The sequence below is a fragment of the Chaetodon auriga genome, chromosome 12, assembly GCF_051107435.1.
Source record: "Chaetodon auriga isolate fChaAug3 chromosome 12, fChaAug3.hap1, whole genome shotgun sequence".
Lineage (NCBI taxonomy): Eukaryota > Metazoa > Chordata > Actinopteri > Chaetodontiformes > Chaetodontidae > Chaetodon > Chaetodon auriga.
In genome coordinates this window covers 544,131-561,881 of record NC_135085.1, presented here as the reverse complement: position 1 = coordinate 561,881, position 17,751 = coordinate 544,131, and the positions used below count along the sequence as shown (strand labels likewise).

Below are 17,751 nucleotides of genomic sequence, written 5' to 3'. Positions count from 1 at the left end.
TTGCGTGCGATGGACTCATCTGCTTCTCACTATGGTCAATCACATGTATTTTAAATCAATTTTTCAATGACATTTCAACATTGTTCACAACATATGTCAGACACCCTTCAATACTCATACTAACATATATGATAACTAATAGCATCACTAAATAGAATAAAGAAACAAGGAAAGGCAGATTGCATTTGGTGAATTAAGCGTTACTAATTATAACTGTCCCATGTCATGTATCTGAAACCTAACCACTTCTAATCTCTAAATGGCAGTATGGTTCCGTGGTAGAAACCGGATAAAAAAAAAAATGATCATGAGATCTAAGATCATAGTTTTGTCATTTTACAAGCTAGAACACAGGAAAAACATTGATACCATACATCCAAAGTTGAATCCAACGTATAGATTGCATTATCCTGATGTGATAGAAAAGAGAGCACACAGTCACACAAAACAGTTTGCTACAGGAATGTCTGATTTACAACTTGTCAATGTTATCTGATTCTGGAGTCTCTCTGAAGACATGTTACTTGTCCATCCTGACGGTTTGACATCCTCATCTGGTGTGGAGCTGTAAAAAAAAAAAAGAAAAGAAAAGAAAAATTAGCATCTCCATGAGAACAGTTTAACTGATAGGCAATCCTTTGTAGTTGATCGCCTTTCTTTTCCAGTCCTCCTGAAGGAATGGGGGGGGGGGGGGGCTTCAAGTCAGACATCACATCTCCCTGCATTAGCTGCATTAACTCGTTGCTGCTGGAACTGCAAGGGAGAAGGGTCAGTTAGAGGGCAGTTCTGCTACAGAGGCATGACCAGTATAGCCAAGATTATAGCTCACTGTCAAAAAAAAAACAAAACACTGGCAACAACACATTTACCTATCCTTCTAATACTGGAGAACAGTGCTACATGCTTTGCTTACTAATTTGTTTCACTCTATCTGATTAATTTATTCTTATCATGTTTCATGTCTTTGTTTAGATGTCGGCTTTTCATCTATTACCTGGTAATCCTGGTGGAGAATGCAGCTCTCAGTGCATTATGGTACCTCTATCGGTCTCCTCACACCACTGACGCCTTTGCAGTACCAGCACTCTGTGTCATCTTCAGCAGTTTCCTCACTGGTGTGGTTTTCATGCTCATGTACTATGCCTTTTTCCATCCCAATGGGCCGCGCTTTGGACGGTCACTGAGTGGCCAGGGACTCGACCTGGACCCCACTGCTCAGTTCTCCACACTACCATCTGAAGGTGCCACCAACTCACTGCGTTCCAACCGCGGTGCCACCACAACCCTAGAGCGTGACATGGGGAAGTATTCTGAGCGGGATGGCTGCATGCCCGTGTTTCAGGTCCGACCCACAGTGCCATCCACACCATCATCTCGTGCTCCACGCCTTGAGGAAACTGTCATCAAGATCGATCTTTGTCGGAACCGCTACCCAGCTTGGGAGCGCCATGTTCTTGACCGCAGTATACGCAAGGCAATCCTGGCTATAGACTGCTCCCTGACTGCTCCACGGCTGCAGTACAAAGATGATGCTCTGGTGCAGGAGAGATTGGAATATGAAACCACATTATAGTTCCACCCTGCTCTAGGAACCCATTCAGGGGTGCTGTCATCAGATGATTATCCTGCTATCACATCAACAGCAACAGGGACTGTGGCAATAAGAATTTTGTTACTACCAACAATCTCACTTTTCATCTCTCATTCCTCTTTTTCTTTTTCTGCTCCTTGGCATTAGCGCCTTGTTGGTAGTAATGGGAGGAGCAATTAGTGTGCAGTGCAGTTGATGTTGCTGGATGTATTTGGGTATTTGTCGTTATTGCAGTTGTTTTTACTTCCTGTCATCAGGGAAATCCTGTCTGGTACAAACTAAATGCAAATCCACAGAGCACTTTGACACTCACCTCAAACCCGACAAGAAGGCGATGCACCGTCTTGTTTTGGTTGGAAAAGTTTAGGATAAAATAAGCATGTGTCCATGTCCATCCAGACAAGTTTTAAATTATCAGATATACCACTTTAACCCCAACGACACCCGAGTTACACAGAAATACCCCTGATGTGTTGAAGAAAGGAAGTACTTCCTCATATAGCAACAGTAGAAACTTCGAACTGTTATATCCATCCTAATGCTTTTGGAAGAGTGTTAACTGATTTGAAGTTCTAATGATGTGTTCCCATAGCAACCACAACTGGGTGGGTGCTTCCATCAATCTCCACATGGTAACACTCATTGCTCCTGCTCTCTTAGTGCCAAAAAGATTCCTTGGAAATGTCCTCTTGCTCCTAAGAGTGGAACATCTTAGAAATGGTTGGGGAGTCCAAAATATTCTTCTCTGGCCTTGACATTTCATTCCTCTTGGATAATTCTAGTCTACACTGGAAGATGGTCGGAATGTTAGTGAACTACATGAAGACAATAGTCAAAGTAGCATCTATACTCAGTCATTGTATTGTGTTTCAGTAAAATCAACCAAACCTGGCTGGAATGAAGGATAAGGAGCAAAGCAGAGGGGGTGAAAGCTGGACAGACATAAGGTCTGCAGTCAAAATCACACAATGCCAAGAAAAAAATCTTCCTGGCAGCTGAATTCAACTATTTGCAGTCCAGCCTCATAAACCTGGGTGTGCAAGGATACTGATCTTTGCTTGCTGTTGAGGAGAATGTGGAGGGGAGAGCAGAAGAAATTTTAAAAGCACCAGACAGCAGTGAAAAGGAGATGACAAGAGAGGATGATGCAAGAAATGGAAATGAGTAGGTGATGCAGAAGAGAAAACGTAGACAAGCAGCCATCTCAGCCAAACTAAACCAAGCACCTGGATGTACAGTACTGTGATACAACATGCAGCATTTTTTACTTTAGAGATTATGTAGAGGGTACTGAAGACATTGTAATTCTGTGTTTTTTGTGGTTTATGTGTTGATGATAGGTGATGTATGTATGTATGTGTGTGTGTGTGTGGGGGGGGGGGGGGGGGGGGGGTTTAAACAAGAGAAACAGTCCAGGAGGACGTGGTGTCGGATGCCTGAATCGGTTCTGTGCTATCATCGATGAGTGAAGGTATATCTTGACATTTTCATTTAAGTCTGCTTGATCTTTGATAAACACGTCACCTTCTGGTGAAAATGCTCCTGTTTTTTGTCCTCAATCTAACCCAGGAACAGCATTCAACATTGTTACACCAAGCCACACAACACAAGTGAGTATGGTGCTGGTAGTGTCCACTAGCTTCAATGACTAATGATAAGATAAGATATAAGATAAGACTTTATTGATTTAGTATAGACTTTATTGAATTTAGTAACTAATATTAAAAAAATGATTTTTTAAACTGAAGTGCCACTATAAAAGCTTGATCCAGGACCATCACATCACATATCACGATCAAATACAGACATTTTCAGTGAGTGACTAATGCTAGAAAAAGACAAAAAAAAAAAAATTGCAGATGGGTATGAAGTAACAAAAAAATCACAATTCCAACAGATGTAGATCTATTTCAAAATGACAACACAGAGAGCTCTGTCATGTTATTCATGTTTTTTTGGGGGGGCATTTTTAATCTGTGAGGAAACTAATCCTTGTATGTTCCTGTAACGAAATAGATATGTTCATCAAGAGTTTGCCATGCTAATTCATGCCACAATGGGAAAGAAACAAGAGGAAAATTCTAAATTTGGATAAAATGATGAGCAGAGAGATGAGGACAAGAGTTAACTTAAGAACTTAAGCTAAGCTGTTGTTCTGATGAAGATGATCTACTGTAATGAAGTTAATCAAGTCACTGAAGTCACTTAAAATTATAGCTTCTCACTCATTCACAGTACCACACTAGTTACACACACTAGTAAAATTAACAGCAAATTTCAGTACAATCCAGGCATTCCAAGACACTATGTTATCTTTCAAAATGATAATCAACGGACATGACTTAATGGTGGCTTTAAAGCAAGTGTCGGGGTTGCCAAAGTCATCTTCTAGAGTTCATGAATATCCATATCAGGAGATATCTCCCTCTGATCAAAGTGTTGGATAGTTGGAACAGACTGTCTATCATTGCCACCTGCAGGCCCCACTGATACCTGTACCAGTATCAGTCAAATTGTCTCAGTGTTTCTTAAACACACATGCATATATGAAAAACAAATCCTTGAAAATCCAAACATCAGAGTGTAGACACAGCAAGAGTAGATGAAATGGAGAGCTTGACCATCTGCACTACACCCATACCCTACACTCCACGACACGAACAGTTTGACTTCAGAGAATGCTGGGAAGCCAGAGGCAATGACATCATCACATATTGTAGATGAGCTGTCATGGAATGATCATGGCATGAGACTATAGACTGTTTTTGTCCTGCTTAACCAAACCAGCCACAGGTGTACCAAGTTTTTCTGACCTCAGCTGGTCTTATCATTCTGTGTATGAAGTCAGAATTGTGTTGCAGGTCATTAAAGATGATCTATAAAGTAAAGTTTTGGTTACAAATATATAGCACTAAACAGAGGATTAGTGTGTAGCCCAATATATACAGACCACAGAGAGAACCAAGAGTACGTGTTTCCATGATCTACTGTCCTGACAAATATTGACATATTCCAGCTTTTATTTGTGGTCTTCTCACTAGGTGTAAAGTTTAAATATTAATAATAATTGTGTTTTGTTGGTGGTGGAAAGTCAAGGATACTGGATGATCTTAAATGATTCATATTTTGGTGCTTATGAACAGATACACTATCTACTGTCAGAGATGTACACTAAGGCACTATACCAACGGTTTTGCATGTTTTAGCCATGTCACATTTATTTCACTGTCAATTTTTTTGCAAACTATGCTGTTTTTTTTAGGAATTTGAATGTAATTTTCCTACTGTTCCAAGAGACCATTCTTTCACTGCAACTGCAATGAAGTATAAAACTTGCACTTAAGTTGTGTAATCAAGTGAACATTATCTATATTGTTGTTAGTTACATCATTGCGGTAAATCTGTCTGCATTACCTACTATTTCATAGTGTACAAAAATGAATGGAAACCTACGGAGACCTGGAACTGAAGGTAAAATACATCCAAAAATCTAACAGTGTATAGGACACATCTGAAAATGTTGCAAAAGTACAAAGAATACATAATGTATAGTAAGAAGTCAAATTTGCAAATACGGTGGTATGGTTCTTTAAGTTTGTCAAGGTTTTTATCAGTTTAAAGTTGGTTACTTTTATCATCATTTATACTGTCATATCCCTTAAGTTTGGACTGTGGCTCATGAAACAGCATATTGAAGCATAAGTCACAAAACTTTATTGTTATTATTAATTTGCCTTCTTACCACCACACTACTGTGTGTGTGCATGTTTGTGTGTTCTGATTAATGTGTGTAGTGTTCTACTGTACTCGACAGTTCGTAGAGTTTGGTTGTTTTGACCATAGCTCTTTAGAATTATTTTTTTCATCTTGTACTTAATTTTGAGCTTTTAGCTTACTTACAAATTTTACACATAAAATTCTGTCAACAGGACTCAGGGAATGTGAGTAAATATGAGAAGTATACATTCTGGAAAGTCATTTGTGGTTCCAGAGGAAGGTGCTTAATTTGGATAAATTGCCTCATGTGATGTCACTTAAGTCAGTATTGGTTGAGGCTGAGCTTACAAGACACCTATATCCAGCTCCTTATTTCTGCTGGCATTGCACACCTGAATTTCCTACTGAACTGTCAGTGGTCAAGTTGTATTGTGGGTAATGTACACACCAGTTTTTTTGTAGTGTTTTTTTTTTTTTTTTAATGTCTAAGCAGAAGAAGCACAGGTTTCAGGATGGCACAACACTGTTAGAGTTTGGCATTCACTGTACAAGGCTGCATTTAGATACCGCTGCAGGAGGTCATGCTCAGCTCTTTTTCTTGTCTATGAAGAGGGAGATATCGGCCTGTATGTAATTTCTGCCTGGAAGGAATCTATTAATTCTCATTCTAAATCAATTTATTATTCAATCAACTTTGGGATTGTGCATATGCTGTGGATGACAGGAGACCAAGGATTAAAGGACAGCTAAAATTATCATAGGTATCACACTGAACAGACTTTTCTTTGGGAGAATAACTACAGACGACAGCATATCTTTGTTCTCAACTACAGGTCTAATTCACCAGCAGAGGTCCTGGGCTTATCTGTCAAAACTGGAGTTGTGCAAAATGAAATAAATGTACACTCACTGAAAACGTTGCCATTATTTTATACAATCAGACAAGATTTCATTTGACCTGGTTGTTTGTCAGAAGTTGTTAAAAGGAAACAATAATTTGACAGAATCATCATGGACTATGAAGAAATTTGACTGAAGGCTGAAAACCAGATTTCTCCTCTGTTGTCTTCTCTGTGTAAATGCAGCCTCATAGTATTTGAAAGGGACGTGAAAGTACATTTATTTGCAGTGTCTCCCAAATCCACCTTTTGTTTGCTCATCACTTGTCAGGAACTAACATACATACTGATATATATGATGTGTACTGATATATACAGAACATAAAGCTACCTCAGTTTGTTTCATGGACAGAATACCCTCCACCCTCTCATTGGCGTGCGGTGACAATTTAGGTTCAGCTCTCTGTTTCTGTAAGGAACTCAATAAGTCTGAGTCCATTCACAAATGATATTCAGAGTGCACTGAAGTATAACACTGAAAGTGAATGGGACTGTTCATTTTCAAATGTACAGATGACTGAAACCGCACGACACGCATGACAGCACTGGACTCCAAAACACAGTTTTTAATGCATGTGGCCATAAAGTTTCTTAAAACAAGCCTCTGCAGCAGCAGGCAGCATTTGGGCTGCCTTTACCATCTTTACTCCAAGCAATGATTTGTTTAATCTCACTGTTAAAACAAACAATGAGTTGTGGTTATAAAAGCGGGACTCCAATAATGTTCCACAGGTGCTTGAGTTCATGTGACTGGTGGTGGGTATCCTGCTCACTGGAAGTGTATCATAGGACATGACACATCAACAGCCTCCCTCCCTCACTTTGGTCATGACTCTTAAAAGCTGCTTTCTGTGTTTTGTTGGCCTTAAAGAGAAATAGTTTTATTTTTGTCTTTATTTCAACCTCATATTTGAGGACATTATTTGAGGTTGAACTGAGAGCACAGCATGATTTTCTTGTTGGTGTGTGTGTGTGTGTGTGTGTGTGTGTGTGTGCGTGCGTGTCTTCTTTTTACACTATTCTTGATAGCAGTAATGTGCAGTTACTGTGCTTATACTAGGGCAGAGTCATTGTCCAACAGGGAGGTTGCATAGACATTTTTTCTCCATCCTCTCAGCTTGAACATGTCTTAGATGAAAAGCTTTGTGTTCAACTGTGATTATGTGGCTGCTGATTATCTCTGGTGGTAATGAAAGACATCAGTTGTGAAAAAACTGTCAAGGAATAAACAAGCAATGTAGGGGATTCTAACACTAAAAAAAAAAAAAAATACTATTTCCCATTGCATATCCTTCGTTTCTCACTGTAGGAAAGATTTTTCAGTCTCCCCTCTCTGCCTGTTTTTTTTTTTTTTTTTTTGCTGCACCTCTTCATTCTGCACTCTGCAGGATGTGGAACCACAGTAACAAAGTAAAAATTCTGTAAAATACAGAAAGGAGTGAGCAGCAATAAAGGCACAGAGCACTCAGTCCTTTGTCCAGATTGCGTCTGAGGTATAGGCGGAAGGTCACACCTGAGACCATCCAGGGCGCAACAGCTCTCGTGACAAAGGTTCCACCTGAGACTGCTCACATTCCATATGTATTATTCACAATATATATGAAAATAAAAATAACATGACTGTCATGTAACTTACTGGGGACAACATTTAACCCTTCACAAGAATACTACTTTTTTTTTTTTTAGCTTACTAGATTAAATAAAATCAAAAGTGGTCACCTAATTTTTGGGTGTACTACAATATACAGTAGAAATATGCAACATTATAACAATCATACATATGTACATGGGCAAGTGCCACATCCAAAACAACTGGATGCACATCTTTGGTCACAAGTGTTCAGTAATGAGCAGCCAGTGAGGGATCATGCCCTTATTGCTGCAGTGCTACTGGCTAGTTGGATTACCCATACAAAGGGGGTGAGATTCCTGGGGCAAAATTTGAAGCAAGACTATCCTTCCTGGAAAACATCTCATCTCCTACCAAAAGTGAAAATTGGCCTCTTTCTGACCACCAATGTGAATGCATTTCAGTTCAGCGGAAGCTAATGTGAGGCTTCAGCAGTCTCTGAGACAATCTTTCCCCAATCTTAGTTGCTCAAAATTAACAAATATAAATGCAGAATTCATGTGACATTCACATCACAGAAAACCATCAGTCATACGTATCATTTTGACAGGCTCGAATGCCCACATTGTCATTTAGGTATGAGGACTTGAAGGGGAGATGAGGCTGTACACACAGTGGGAGTTAGCAGTCAATCCACAATCACACCAGTGTGCTCACACAGCTGTTGACTATTGTTTTTCCATGCCCTCTGTAGTTCTGTAGTTCTCTGTTCACCAGCTGCAACAGATCAAAGCTCTGCTGTAGGAGTCTGCACATACCAGTCAAACAACAGAGAAGTCAACTTTATAACTCTTAGCTCACAGCTGTCTAATCAGAGAAAATGACAAGGACAAGATGTGTGCAGCAGCAACAGTTCCAGATTAGATAATACAGCCTAAGTACAAGCACAGTAACCAGGAGGTGAAAAATGATTTGAAGGATTCCAGTCATGTTTGTATAATCATTCTGTACAGATGTCAGTTTAGAGAATTGATTGAACAAGGAATATCACAGATAATGAACTGCTCAACTTTAAAGCTTATCTGTAAATAAATGTATGCAAAGTGTACACATTTAAAAAGAACATTCCTCTCTTTTTGAGTTCTTACTGTGAAGGGTGTCCTAAGAGGTTTGATGCCACCATGATGACTGTAACTATGACAATATACTATGGAGAAAAAACAGATAAATGTGGTGTATGTGGTGTATTTAAAAAAGATACTTAAGACAAAAAATATTGGTCTTTTCAGTAAGTTACATTGTGTGATGAAAGTCTGAAGTGCTAAAAATGCATTCAATGGGGGAAAAATACATTTTATTGTAAAAATAAATCAAGAGTGATGAACATGAACAAAATGACATTTTTGTATATATGGGATTTTTGTAAATTTTTATTTGAATCTAATGCAACACAAACTACCAAAATCCATTTAATAAAGTACACTGTGGTCATTTTGCTGGCCTGAAGTTTGTTCATTTGATCTTTCATTTTTTCTGTGAGGTCGAAGCAAGAGTATTTTAGGATTATTTGTTAAGGCTTAGCCTTAAGTAGTAAATATTTCAGGACTCAAACTAGCAAACCAAAACAAAGACAATTGCCAGAATTAAACAATTCAATTTATTTACAGTGTATCAGAACTGGCCTGTAACTGACCCTCTTTTCCCCTCTTTTCCTCAGGAGAAATGGAATTATAAAACAATCAGACTTTTAAGAGTTATTGACCATTTGGAAGGTTCACAGGAAGGTGTGAACTCAGGGAGAGACAAAATGTCTGGTTGTAGCACAACTTCTCACAATCTTTCAGGGCAACAAGAGTCACTGATGGCTCCCACTTCAAAGGGTATCTTCTGCTCAGGTGTTCTCATGGAGGTGCTAACTCTTTCTTGATAGCCCATGGGAGTTAAGGACAATAAAACTGCTTGGATGGACAAATGCCATGTCTCAGAGGAATCTACAAACTAGATAATGCTGATGGGTTGTAAACTAGACATTCCTGAAGCAAACTGTGCTGTATGTCTGTGTGCCTTTTTCTTAACCTACCAGAATAACGAAATCTATATGTTTGATTTAACTGTGGATGTTTTTACATTACTCAACCCGCCCCTGTATAATAACAATGCTTTTCTGGTGTTTCTAACTTACAGGATGATGAAACTGTGATTTTAACTATCCCAAAAAGTTTCTCTGAGTTTCTACCATACTGCCATCTAGGGGTTCATAGCGGTTAGGTTGAATGTGCTTAGTGGGAGACATTTATTAATAAGTAACCATAATAGCTATAATCATTACGGCAAATATAGTCTGCCCTTCTTTATTCCCTCGTCATTTTAAGGTAGTCATACCTTAGTCATCATGTTTATTAGGATTAGTATTAGGAAATATTATCATGTTTATCGTTGAATGTTGTCATTATTCATCCAAGGTGTCTGACACAATGTTGAACAATGTTGAAATGCCATTGAAAATTGATCGTTTAAAATATATTCGATTGACCATAGTGAGAAGCAGATGAGTCCCTCGTATGAATCATTAATGAATTTTTGCTCTGTGAGGTGAAATCACGTTGCACGTCTGCGAACCATCCCACATGTGTGACGGCCTATTGATTAGACACGCCCTGGAGCAAGTATATTGGCTGCAGCATGCAGCAAGAAGGTCCCGGGTTCGATTCTCGCTGTGGGCACCGGGGATGTGTCCTCCATCATGCCTTCGGTGCCTGCTGCTCGAGGAAAAAAGGGCCTTTCTGTGTGGAGTTTGCATGTTCTCCCCGTGTTCACCTGGGGTATCCTCCGTAAAATATACCCCCACTAAAAACATGCAAGAAGATCACCACCTGACCAATGGTGACAATGAGTTGGGTCCCCGCTCCTGGTCTGCCGCGGAGGAAGGACAACCAGGATGGATGAAACACAGAAGACAAATTTCACCTTCGTGTGCAGTGTGCATGTGTGCATGTGTATGTCCTGTGACAATAAAGGGGTCTCCCCCCGATTCTTCTTCTTCTTCTAATGTAGTGGACACTCAGTTAAGTTTGTCTTTAGTTCAGTTTAGTTTAGTTTTCTGTTAGTCTTCGTCCTGTTCTGTTTTTGCGTTCGTCTTCAACCACCAACAGACTGAGGGACAGCTTCTTCCCCAGAGCTGTCAGGGCTATCACCCCCTGCAGCACCTCACACACACCTCACCACCCTGCAGCAACACCCACACACTCATCCCCCCCCCCCCCCTGCAGTCACACACGCACATCTACACACACATACACCCCTTCCCCCGCCGCCTCAGTCACTCCCACCAATTGGAGGGAGAGACTGTGAGAACATTTCTTTTGCACACTCGCACCTTCTGTGTACTTAACATTTAAGTATACACACAGTGTCATTGCATTTTATGTATATTGTATATACATTTTAAATGCTGACTTTTTATGTCCTTTGATTTTGTTTATCTTATTTGTGAATTTATGTTATCTGTGAGTTTATTTTATTGTGAGTTTATTTTATTGTGAGTTTATTTTATCTAGATGTGTTTCATCTTATTCTATTTTATCTTATTTTATTATCTTTTCTTTTTCACACGGGGGTTGCAACAAAAATTTCATTGACATGGCTATGCTCAATGACAATAAAAGCAATCTTGAATCTTGAATCTTGAATCTTGAATCTTGTCTTTTCTTTTAGTCTTTTGTTGCTGCTCATAGTCACGCTGAGTAGTTTGATTTCATTCATCAGAAAATGTAATTTTCTAGGTTTTAAATCTTCATGAAACTTTAATTTTTACTCGCCACGTTAAGCCGCATGATTTGTTTTGTTTTTGTGTTAAAATTCTAGCAATGTAATAATAATTTTGAAGACATTTTCGACCGGCCATCGAAGAGTTTCTTAATCTTATTATTACCAATCTAAAGTCTCGCCACACAGTCGCCGACTCAACCTAAAACATGTAGCCTGCTGCTGACCCGCTGGTTCGGGTTAGGTAATCATCAAAAGCCGTTCCTCATCTGTGACCAACACCAAAGATCCTCAGCTCCCGAGACATCCCTGTCCCCATTTTTCCCTTTAAAGCCTACTTCTCACTATCGCCAAACTTATTTTGCCATTCTTTTGCCATAAGTTTCTCTCAGCAGTGTTTGTGTTACTTCGTATTATCCATATCATCTGTCGTATTCTCCATTATTCATCTTCATTTCATTATTGTGTTTAATAAATAATCCTTTTCATACAAGTCATGGTCAGACGGTGTCCTTTTGAACTGGATATAAGCAATCCCTGTGCTGAGAATTTACGCCTTAGATTATCAGACTGACCTACTGTTGGTTCATTCGTTTTCACTACATCAGCATTACAAGACATGATACATAAAATCCTTCTTAGCTGAGGAAGGTTGGTGCCCCTTATCTTATTATCGAATGCAATATTAATTTAGAGGTTTAATAAACTAAGTCCCCTACAACAGAAAGAAAACCAAAAACGCACTCAAACTGAGTAGAACTAGCAAAGAAACTATACTGGAGAGCTCCGGCTGAGAGGCACACAAAGCGGGACTGAAGACACTGAAACAAATAGCACACATAAGCATGGAGTCCAAAAATCCAACATAAATAATTCACAGGAAAATCCTGGACAAATCTTAGAAGTAGGGCTTTCAAATGTTTTCTTTTTCTCAAATACTCACACGGAAGGTAGGATGAGGTGTGCAGGTAATTAGACAGGGCCAGCAGTGCACGAGGAAGACACACCCAGTCTCAGACAGACAAACAAATAGACAAATAACACTAGGGAAAAATGGAAAGAGAAAAACACTAGAAGACAAAACGTAAATCCTAGCATTATTATTATTGAATTTATTTGTTTCTGAGGATTGAGCCATTTTGACCAGGTTGTTGTATCGTATCAGAGTAACATTTTGTGTTTGCAAATTCTATGACATAATTTTGGTCTTATTCTTAGAACTGAGAATAATAGTGTCATGCAGAAACCTTCTCAAGTGTTAACACCAGTGGTGATATTAGTGAAATCAGACAAATTATTTAACAGAGGTCCAGAGTTTTAGGAATGACCAGCAGAAGGCTGAATCATATGCACAGGACACATACTATCCAACAGTGATGATATCATCAAAAATGACAAGTTGATAAAAAGATACAAGCTCTGTCACAATACCATAAATTGTAGTGCATTAATATTTCTATTAGAAGGGCTATGAAACAGAACAATGTGAGCAACAATGGAAAAAAAACAAATGACAAATTCCAACCTTTGAATGAAAAAATTGACAGTATATTAATGTCTGAAACCATGTTTCAGAAAAAGAATTAGTTATGCATTTGGTTAATACAAAAACTGTATAGGCTTTTTGGCATCATTTTCTGTGTAGCTGGAGAGAGACAAGAAGACAGGGAGGTGAGTGGGGATGGCATGCAATAGGGCGCTCTGAGTTGGATTCAAGCTGACATACAAGACACTTCCAAATTTTTGTTACACGCACAGCAGGTCTCTAGCACCAGGAATTACAATCAGCCATGAGGTATGGAAAAAGTATTTATTTATTACAAGGAAACTCAGCCTGACAATTATATTCGATAAGCCATTACCACACCTATCTCCCTTGCGGTTACCCCCCAGTCAGATTAATCCGGGCAGGGGCTGGAATATGTGAAAACACACCAATTCACTCTGCAAACAAGGCTTGTACACAAAGTAAATATACTCCAATCCCAAGCTTAGCTGCAAAAAAGGGTAAGCACACCTTAAGCCTGCCCTGACCACCCGACTGGGATTGACCTATTGGTAAGATAAGCGATTGAATGGGGGAAACAAGCCGAACAAAAAATAAGACAAACAAAAAAATAAAGAAAATAAACTAGTCCGCCCCAGGGGCAATACCCAGCTCCTTTGCCTGCTACTGGCACACTTGCCGAGCCGGACTAGACAGAACAAAAACCCCAAGAAACAAATGAAAACAACAAGAACAGTCCCACGGCAAGAGCGGCGAGTGGACCACTGATGCCCTGCGGAGGAGCAAACACCACCAATCAACAATTTATTAACAAGATTAAAATGCATACTGATTTCGACCATGAGTTAAAAACTACATGACTAAAACTTTAAAATACCTGGTACGTTGATCTATTTCAACATTGACTACCAGCCACCTTCAATCCAGCAGGGATCAAAACAGGTCTGAAACATAGATACAGTAAATACAACGCATATTCAAACTAAACAATATAATACAAATTAAACACAGAAGAAAAAGCCTACCACTTATTCCTGCATGCCCACTTTCCCTGCATACCAGCGTGGAATGAGGTGTGCACCAGCCTCACTCCCCCGGCCTGAACACCTGCTGCCACCTGAGTTCCTCCTGCAGGTAGCCCCGGCGTGACTAATTGGCACACCTCCCCCTTTCCTACTCTGTGCCACCCACCACATTTCAATATAGGAGTATCTAGTGACTTCTTAGCTTGCCATCTCTCTCTCTCTCTCTCTCTCTCTCTCTCTCTGCATTTCTTTCTCTGCACTCTTATCTCCACATCATTTTGCAAGGCTGCCTTTTTTTCCTGAAATGAAGAACAGGACACTTTGTACTGAAACAGCAAAGACTTAAAACTTCTCAGGCTTGTGCTTGATGTCATCCCTTAGGTTCCTCCAGCCAAATGGCATACAGTAAAGACACCCTTGTCATCAATGGAGGAGAAAACATTTTATCAAATGTTTACACCCTTGGCCTCTTAGCCCATAACCCTGAGCCTGGTTTAGTGCTAGTGTACTATTTAATACACTGTTGTTGTATTACATAACCCACCAGTGCAGCAGAATGTTAAGCAGGAAAGACAACATAAGGAAACAAGAACGGAAAAGTTTTATTTGATGAAGGTCTTCGTTAAATTAGATACATTTATAGGGATATAGCCCTATAAATAGCAGCCTATTGGAGGTCCTTCAACAGGTTGCGGTGGATCTCAATATTTAAAAGTGCAAAACATTTATAATGTATAATTCAATTCTATAATGTTGACAAAGTCAAAAAATACGTTAGAGCATCCCAAATCAATCAACATAAATATGGAAATATAGCTGCAAGCTGCAATGATCAGGGGTCAAAGCAGACTGCTAACATTTAACTGACAAGTGGTGAAGTTGGACATCACTTCAAATGGGTATATAGGTAACACTTTATTTGACGCCTGTCTCCATAACGCATTATACCTATACTTATAATGAGTTATAATGATGTTATAGCACTGTATAACCATAGTTATAAAGACTCATAAATGATCATAATGCCTTATAACAAAAATCATAACACACTATAAAGCATTTTATCATAATGTGTTATAATTGGCTTATAAACGTGTATAACTATCATTATAACTATAGTTATAAATATAGTTATAATTATAGAGATTGGCGTCAAAGTGTTACCAGTGTATACAACTGACATGAACATGAACAATAATGATGAATATGAATGTTTGTGAATGTTTAGAGGTGTCCTTCAGTCAGTTATGTCATTTTTAATGTAAAGTTGACATTGTTTGAGATGTCTTTGTTATGACTTGTCAAAAACCAAGATCACAGTGTTTTTGTTATGACATTAATCAAGACGACATGTACTGTCATAATCATGTGATAAGAGGTCTAATCATCAAACTTTAGCTTAATGTGTTAAAATTACGGGGAAAACTGTCATAAGTGGTTGGTTTTGACACCTTCTCTGGTAATACATTGCATTCCTGTACAAACTTTACAGCTCATAACTGTCCTAAAATGAAACCTAGTGCTACCCCACAGGTAACCTCATCATGTTTGTAGGAGTGGTCATCTAAAGATACAAAAAAGTTTCTTCCACAATGATATGAGATAAACCAGTAAAAACAGTTTCTGACAGGCCAAGATGCTATCTTAACTTAATTAAAAAGGGAGGTTGGAATTGGGTGAAGTGAAGACATGGAGAGATTCAATTCTGTTACTATTTTCCAATGAGTTTTAGCATCAACAAGGTCAAAATGTTCCAGCTTGACATCACTCTGTGCACAGAATATAGGTAAAAGTATACTTTGCATGTTCTGCTGGCAGATACCGCATCTAACCCTCCTCTCCCTGAGCAAACTCCTCGCTCATTTAAAACCTAGTAGCTCAATACTGTACTTAGTTCTTAGATTTCATTAATAGAAACTATTGTTCTAAAAAATCGTTCTGGGATTGTGAATGGTAGTGTTTGTCAGTTTTGAGAAACATGTTTGGTGGGATGTCAAGCATGGCATTGTGGGTGAGCTTAATGAGACTGGACCCACCAACATGTACAACTGGCCCATCCTAAATGTGTTTGATGTAATGTATTTCTTAACTTTTCTTTTTAATTATTAACCCTTAGATGCATAAGTTGGGTCAAAAATGACCCCAGTGGTTGTTTTTTTGCAATATCTTTGTCATTTTAATTTTTTATCATTTCATCTTCCATGTATTCCTCAAACAGGTTGTCATTGACATGAGGCCATTTGGATTTCTATCTAATTGTTATATTTTTTAAGCAATTGCATTTTTTGTATCAGTACCACACTTTTCCATACATGGGGTCAAAAATGACCCCAAGAATTTTCTATGGAATTCTATGGAATATGGGGAAGTTCAACCCTAGGAACCTTTAATTTTTATCAACTGTGACTGTCAGGTATACATTTACTGTTGATCCACACATCTTATGCCAGCAGTCTCACCACCCTGAAGGGTATTTTTTAAGTATAATCATCATTTTTATACCTCATAATATATGTGCTGTTATAAAATATGAACTTATTTTCCACATCCATGAATTTTTGTGTGATAGTGTTGCATTATCATCATCAAATTACTATTTTGTAGTTAGCTACACTAAGCAAACTAAGCTAACTAAGCTAACACTAGGTAACTAAGCTAGCAAACATCATTGCATTTGTTGTGTAGAGAAACAAACTCTTACTATGATATTTATAGCTTCTAGTAATAAAATGTAACCCATTAGGTGGCCTATTACACCATTATTGATTACTCAATGATATCACAAGTGTGTGTGTGCATGTACATATTGATTCATAGTTTTGTATGCCAATCAAAAAAATCTTCTTTTATGTTCTCATCTAGAGTATCATGGCTGCTAGGATGCCTGCAAAGATTTCTTTGGACCTTGCCATAGAAATGATCCTGGAAGATGATGAACCCATCATGGGGTTTGACTCAGGATCTGACATCTCAGAGGAAGAGGACCCAATAGAGTACCCAGACTATTGTCCACCTGGAGTTGTCAGGCCATGTGTGGACTTGCGACAGGGGGACACACAAACACTGAAAGTTAATGTTTTGATAGCTGTATTGATAGCAAGTTTGTGTTCAAATGAAAGATGATAAGAAATTAACATGTAAAATATGGAATCATTCTCATGTTGGGATCATTTTGGATGTTTACGTTTTTTACCTTTCTCAAAGTTGTTTTGTGATAAAATGTTAATAAAAAGTGATAAAGGAACATGTCAAACATGAAATAATTCTTTTGTTGACCAAAATATAATTAAAATCATCTTTAACCAAAAGGAAAGAAATTTCTTAAGTTTACAGCTTAAAACGCATTCATTCTAATTGGGGTCATTTTTGACCCCACTCATGGAAGGGTGTAGGTAATGGTAGGTCATGCATCTGTTAAAATTAACATTTTAATACACAGTTAACACTAAGAATGTAAAAGCCAACATTTATTAGGCCACAATCATGTGTGAAGTCTGGACCAATCACAACAGGCCAAGCACCCACGTACTGGAGGTTGTTCAGCAGTAGACAAATGCAGTCTTATTGAGACTAGTACGTAGTCTACATGTACAGGGGTATTTATCAAAAATGTGGCTCTTCCTATGAGTTTTGGCCTTTTGTCCATATACAAACACACTTTTAGGTCACTGAAAATC

At 38.6% G+C, this 17,751-nt stretch overlaps 1 protein-coding gene across 3 annotated transcripts in view; it reads left to right on the top strand.

Annotated features, from left to right (window-relative positions):
• Positions 1–17,324, top strand: part of xkr4 (XK related 4) — a 77,141-nt gene extending 59,817 nt beyond the window's left edge. For 2 of the 3 annotated variants that reach the window (XR_013077901.1, XM_076745927.1), the window contains one exon: positions 973–9,287. Coding sequence is in view for 2 of the 3 variants with exons in the window: in XM_076745927.1 (XP_076602042.1) it covers positions 973–1,573 (601 nt within the window). In the remaining variant the exon portion in view is untranslated. Of the gene's footprint in view, positions 1–972; positions 9,288–16,936 lie in introns of those variants that run through there. The other variant, XM_076745928.1, reaches the window with a different exon arrangement.
• The last annotated feature ends 427 nt before the right edge of the window (positions 17,325–17,751 follow it).